At 40.4% G+C, this 7086-nt stretch overlaps 1 protein-coding gene across 2 annotated transcripts in view; it reads left to right on the top strand.

Annotated features, from left to right (window-relative positions):
* The window catches only part of RANBP3L (RAN binding protein 3 like), a 114393-nt gene that overhangs the window by 54409 nt on the left and 52898 nt on the right, over nt 1–7086 (top strand). Inside the window, exon 1 of one of the 2 annotated variants that reach the window (XM_019517959.1) lies at nt 699–1313. The exons of the other annotated variant lie outside the window; for it this stretch is intronic. Within the exon in view, the coding sequence (XP_019373504.1) occupies nt 1046–1313 (268 nt within the window). The 5' untranslated portion in view covers nt 699–1045. Of the gene's footprint in view, nt 1–698; nt 1314–7086 lie in introns of those variants that run through there. 2 annotated transcript variants of the gene reach the window in all.

A 7086-nucleotide genomic window follows, 5' to 3' on the forward strand; every position in this document is an offset into this window, starting at 1 on the left:
AGCTGGGCAATGTGACCATCAACTTGAATGGGAATATCTGAAAGAGTCAAGGTTGCAGGATTATACCCTAAAAATTTACTCTGAATATCTTCAAGTTTTTATGCTGTTGTTCCTAACTTTCTACAACTGACTGAAAACACACACATATATGCATACACACAAATATACACACATATATATAATGAGAGTTGTATAGTATCTCTGTTTTGGATTGTGGCTACATGATTTTCTTATTTGAGCCAACTAATGTCGAGATGCATGTTCCATTAATGGAATGAAGAATATCAGTTATTTTCCCGTTTTGTGACCGTGTACTGCAACACCAATCCACAGAGTTTCTTCTGAGTTCTGCAGAAATCTAACTTCTCAGAACTGCATTTCTTCACTTGAGTGACATATAGGTCAACAAGCTTTCATCAGTTCTTTCTCTCTCTCATACCTGTTGGTAATTGTTAATTTGTTCTACTGTTGTCTCTGATTACCTTGTTTTAGTAAATGAATATTAAGTTATTTTACATTTGGGAATCCAAAACCTAAAATGCTTCTGAAGTCATTCCATATCCCTTTTTGGTAAGGAGCTGTGCAAAGCAGCTCTATCCTAGTTCCCCGCCTGTCCAATTATGTTAATCTTTCTAGTTTTGCATATCCCCTCCCAAAGTCCAGCCTCTATTAAGAACCCTGCACTAAGCTGTCAGGCAGGGTAACACCAGACTGTGCTCAGCTACCACTTCCTTCATTTCAGCTACAACATTTCATTCCAAAGAGCAATTTTCTTTTAACCTGACCTGACTACGCTTTAACAAGCTGTTTGTTTGAGCTTTGCATCAGAAGCTTGTCTCTGCAGAAGAATGCAAAGCAGGAATAGGTAGTGTCTGGACAGTTATTTGGAAAGCACAGCTTATATACAGGATTTTAAGCTACTAGTTAGGTTTAGGTCGCTTTTTTCTTTTGAACTTCTAGAGAAGAGCTAGTAATAAGTCTAAACCAAAAGCTGTGGGCTACATAAACTGAAGTTTATTATTTTTTAATTTTAAAAACTATAACTATGAAAACCCAGCAAGTTCCTGCCAGTAAAGGGAATGCTGTTTATGCAGGGAGAGGACAGGCATGTGCAGATGCTGTTAGTTCAGCCAACTGTGGGCATCATATAAAGGACAAACCTCACCTCGCAAAAAGAAGAGATTGTTCTGTTGACACTTGGACTGTAAGCCAAGCTACTGGTACCAAAGCTCACTTTCAAGCACAGACCACCAGGCATCAGCTCTACAGCTTGGATAACAGCAAATCACCCCCCCGCAATGAATGCTTCACAGGTAGGTTTTCCTGACTAATGTTTTGCATGGCATTTGAATCTCATTTTCCCCTCAGGAAAAATATTTTGGTAAACGGAGTAAACCTAAATACAAAGGCCAACTCTGTTCCCTGTTACTTCCAATTCATCCCAGTGATGAAGTGGCACTGCAGCAGCGTACACAATGACAGAGTTTATCTTGAAACAATGTTAATTTCCAATTCTTCATGATATGACTAATGTAACTCATCCTGGATCCATGATTTGTATTTCCCGCTGAGTTAAGAAAAAATCCAGTCATGTTCAAGATTTACATTTGAAATCCCCTGTGATTTAGACTTCACTACTAATTTAACTGCCATCAGTCTTGTGTTGTGCATATGGACGTTGGATTCTATGTTATTTAAACTTTGTGAGGCTTTCAGAATGGATTGGCCTGACCAAATCAGTGCGAGTGGTACTAACCATCCAGGCCACACTAGACGCTGAACCCTACCGTAAGCACCTTGGCAGTGAATCAGGTGATGAGCTGATTTAGTCTGGCTCACAGAAAAGCCTGATATTTATGCACGTGGACAGTAAAAAATAAATCAAAAAAAAAATCTCATTTTGGGGAAGCAGGAAGAAGAAGCGTTAGAGTTAGTGTTTCTAAAATTAGTAACTGCTGATCCAAAAGAAGGAAGGAGTCCAACAGGCCCTGGTAAGGATACTCTGTGTCTTTCAGAACATTGGTGACACCACAAAGTATTGCTATACGAACCACTTCATCTAGAGCACTAAAATCAGTGAGAGGAGACGGGCACTTTTGAGATCAAATCCTGATTCCACCCCTGACGGAGTTAAAAGTTATTTGGCAGATTGCTTAGGACCCAAGCCATAAACAACATTAAGCATTTGTTTAACTTCAAGCACAAGTAGTTCCATTTATGCATGAGCTTAAATTAATCGTGTATAGAAGTTCTTTACGTAAGTGCTTAACAGAGGTGCACCAAGTAGAGCTGGCACCCTGGGCAAACCCTGCGGGGTGGAGAGGCAGGGGCACAGTTCCAAGAGCAGGCACAGTGGGAGGGCTTGAAGCAGAAGCAGCTGGGGACTGTTTTGGAGCATAGGCAAGCTGTGGGGCTGCTCCGGCTGCCGATGCACGGACTCCATAGGGGGTGGGGGTCAGGCAATTCTGGTCCCCCTGTTAACTTGGTGCCTGGGACAGGTGCCCCTCTCACCCATCCCTGTGCTACTGGTGCTTAACATCTCTGTGTCTTGGTTCTATAAAAGAAAAATGGGTAGCACTTCACCAGAACTTTTCACTGAGGCAGTGGGAGGTGTAATGAGAGGGTGTGAAGTGGTAGGAGAATATTAAAAGTTAGAATGCTAACTTTTAAAACCCTTATAAAATTGACTACTCTCTGTGCTCCCATAACAGATCAAATAACGGTGGGCATGGGGCTGTCAAAAAATTGATGTGTTTTATGAAGCAAGTGGTTGTATACCTTGGCATGGTCTCCGCGGTTTAGTGACACAGTGACTGCTGGCATAGCGGCTTGGCTTAAATTACACTACTGTGATGTGACTTCCAAAAATACTTATGCTGCTCCCTTGTTTGAAAAGAATCCAAGGGTTTGCTTTCCTGCCCCCCGCCAAATTGTAGGTTTCGAGTTGTTTAAAAAAATCCATATTTAGGTCCTGTTCAGATGAAGGTTGAAACTTTGCTAGCCACTGTGTGTTATATATGCTGTGTTCAGAAACAGAGCTAGAAGGATTCCGCTCTCCATAATCAGTGTGAACAAAGATTTTTAAAAATATATTTCTCATATACCCATGCCATAAAAACATGGTATATGCTATGATAATAAATAGCACTGGTTCAGGTTAATCCACACTGATGAAAGAAACTATACTTAAGTCCTGTAGTAAAACAAGATCTAGCTACTAAAATATTAATTCAAGTTGAACATAGTCTAGAAGTTAAGGCTCAGCCTTGCTTATACAATGAGTGTACTTGTGCCCATAGTTCTTTTGGGAACCATGAGATTCATCATGTGAAATGAACTGGTTGTGTGCTGAGGGCTTTGCAGGATTGGGCCCTAATAGTCTAGGGAGTTTATTCTTAGAAACACCTATTTGAAAGTTTTAGTTGGCATGGATTAGCTGGACAGGCTTTACCCTTTCCTTTTCTTGAGTACAGAGCAAATGGAATCTCAGTTTCCTGGGCATGACCTGATTACTGGTGATGTGAACAAGGCTAGTGAGGCAGTGCTGCTCTTCCATCAATTACATCCATGTCATCTGTTTGAGGTTGATAGTGTATACTTCTATTGGAATAGTGCCTTTAATCAATAGACTGTACAGCTCCACATCACTGTACTAGTACTAGGGTGTGCACGGTAGCTGGATGCCTGTTTTTAAATGCTAGTCTGTGTCCCCTGGGGTTGCCAACCCTCCTGGATTGACTGGGAGTCTACTGGCATCGATCTCCCGGTGACTATTGAAAGCAATTCAGGAGGTTGATATTGTGAACAGGTTGAACAGTACAATTAATGACATTATGTCATGTTGGGGAAAAACATCTCCTGAAATAGCTTCAGTCAGAGTTGGCAACCCTATTGTTACCCAAAGCAGCCTGGACTGGGCCTGGTTAAAATTCTGCATTTTTCTGGTGCTGGGAATTCCAGCATTTCTACATTTTAATCCTAAATAAGAACAAAATGTTGAATTTTTTAAATTTCCTGAGAAATAAAATTGCTGGAAAAAGAATTATTTTGGAAATGTTGACTATGAGCTTATCATATCATTTTATCCAATAAGCAGGAAGTGCTTTCTAGCAATAACATTGAAATGCTTTGTTTTGAGGTTCAACAAGGACCAGTGCAAACTCCTGCACTTAAGACAGAACAATCCCATGCACCAGCACAGGCTGGGGCTGACTGGCTGGGCAGCAGCTCTGCTGAAAAGGACCTGGGGGTTACAGTGGACAATAAGCTGAATTAGAGCGAGCAGTGTGCCCCTTTTGCAAAGAAGGCTAACGGCATCCTGGGCTGCATTGGTAGGTTTGTTGTTGGCAGGTCAAAGGAAGTGATTATTCCCCTCTGTTCAGCGCTGGTGAAGCCACATCTGGAGTACTGTGTTCAGTTTTGGTCCCCCCACTACAGAAAAGATGTGAACAAATTGGAGAGTCCAGCAGAGGGCAACAGAAATGGTTTGGGGGCTGGGGGACATGACTTCTGAGGAGAGGCTGTGGGAACTGGGTTTATTTAGTCTAGAGAAGAGAAGACTGAGAGGAGATTTAATAGCAGCCTTCAGGGTTCGAAAGAGGATGGAGCTAGACTGTTTTTTAGTGGTGGCAGATGACAGAACAAGGAGCAATGGTCTTAAGTTGCAGCAAGGAAAATTTAGGTTAGATGTAAGGAAAAATTTTCTCAGCAGGAGGATAGTGAAGCGCTGGAAGAGGTTACCCAAAGAGGTGGTGGAGTCTCCACCCTGGGAGGTTTTCAAGACAAAGCTTTAGTTGTGATGCTCTTGGTGGGGCTGGTCCTGCTTTGAGCAGGGGGTTGGACAAGATGACCTCCTGAGGTCCCTTCCAACCCTCATTTTCTATGATTCTATGACTATTGAGGAAATTTTTAGATGATTTTTGTTGACAGTTTTGATAAAATTAGTGTTCCTAAGAGACTCTTTGGTTTTGCAGAATTGGCATTTCCCAATGGCAAGTGTTCCACTGAAGACATTTCAACTAACTTTAACTTGGAAATCTCATTAAGGCATTTAGTTTGAAAACTGGGCTCCCATAGACCATGTCTATGCTGCTGCACCCAGGATTACCACTGAGGAACAAACCCTGTCTATGCACTCCAGTTCTGCACATCCCCAAGTCTGGCAATTAGGTAGAAGATGGCATAGAAAAGTCCTAAGCACTCATCCCAGCATTATTCTAAGCTCTTTGGAGACCAAGCCTGACAGTGATGCTGGGGCATGAGCTCAGGACCCCTCTAAGGTGGCTGCTCTTGCCTAATTGCCAAGTTTTGGCACACATGGAGCATGTTGCCACATGGGCAGGACCTGTTCCTCCGTAGCAGCTCCAGGTTTGGCAGGGAGGTGGTATAAATATGGTCATATTCCATCAAGCAAGTTACCAAAACTCTCCATGAAATGCCATTAAATTCTGAGAGGCATTTTATTTCCTAAGTGCTGATCAACCCCATCTGATGCATTTGGCAGGTTTGATTTGGTATGGCCTTCTTTTTATTTTGTATGTTTATGTTGATGAAAGTGGAATGGATTGGGATGTTATCTGAGCATTTGCTACTCTCTCAAAAAAAATCTTAATAGAAAAAACAATATAAATTAGCTGGGAAGAGCTGCTTTCATGGATTTAAAACTGGCTACATATCAAGTTAGGAAGGGGCTATCTTACTTTTCCTAAGGTACCATTCAGTAAGAGATTGAGCACCTTCCATTCCAGTTAAACTGAAATCAAAAGCATCAGGGTATTAAGTCAGAATTTAAATGTAGGTTATGTGATGACTATTTAGGATCCTAAAAATCTGACCTGGTTTTACAGAAGTGCTGAGCAACCAACAGCTCATGATTTCAGTGGGGTTTCCTGAAGTATCAGCACTTTTAAAAGTCAGGGCAGTCATTCAGGAAAATGAGACTTCAGTAGTCTCCCTTTCTGCAAGGCTTACTATGAGCCCCCAGGTGGTGGTCTGCATGGTGTAGATTGGACTTCTAAACTGCTATTTTTGAATAACCTTCATTTTGTCTTGTGTAATGTGCCACATTTGAGCTTTTCCTCAAAAACTGGAATTATGCACTTCAAATAGGCCAGCAAAGAACTTCAGATCTTGGCTGAAATTCTACTGCATGCTCACTTGGCTGTGAGCTAATGTTGATTTTATATCATGATGTGTAATCAGTATCTATAAAACTTAAAGCACAAGTCTGCCACAAGTTCAGGAGAGTCTTGGTTTTGCTGATCTGTACCAATGGAAATGTAGACTCTTTGTATCCAAAAGTAGTATGCCAAGAAGCAGTTTTAGAGCTAAAATTTAGCAAGATTTATAGAAAATAATCTTATTACCCCTTTTTGGGGAGGCTTTATTTTGCAATGCTTTAATATGCTTCCTAAGGAGTTATCTTCCAACAGTAGACAACTATGGCATATGAAGATGAATGATAAGATCAATATACAACTGAAACCCAAATTGTGTTCTTTTGTGACAAAGACTTAGGGCAAAATCAACAACTGTGTAATTCATCATAGATCGTTTGACTTTAATAGAACTGTAATAATTTATAGGCCAGTTTGATATATTTTACTCCTTCTTTGCTTTATTCTTTTTCTGTTCTCATTTTTAATAGCTATTTCTAACATACAGACAAAGCCATAGTACGCTGTACTGCATCCACAGGTCTAAATTGTTTCAGACTACTTTTCTGGTTATAACAGGATCTGTGGCTTGATGCCTGATGTGGTAAACAAGTCGCCCACTACCCTTACCCTTCTTTTGCTTTAGATATAGATAGTCTCTAAATATAAATTGGTTGTAATTTTTTAAGGTCAGTCTATCTAAGCAGTGTTTACATTAGGCATTAATAAATAATATGAAGTTTAGATAAGGAAAGCCTGATAGAATATAAATGGAATATGGAATATTGCTAATGCTATACAATACAATGCTTTACTAAGAGATAAGGGTAGAAATTATATTTAGTTATATATTCTTATTTCCTTAGTTTTGGGTATGTTAAAGAAGTGTGTTTAGTTTACTATGCTGTTGTGTTGAAAGTTGATCACAACT

Source organism: Gavialis gangeticus, unplaced genomic scaffold (assembly GCF_001723915.1).
Source record: "Gavialis gangeticus isolate Ggan-Ray unplaced genomic scaffold, GavGan_comp1, whole genome shotgun sequence".
In the NCBI taxonomy this organism is placed as follows: Eukaryota; Metazoa; Chordata; order Crocodylia; family Gavialidae; genus Gavialis; species Gavialis gangeticus.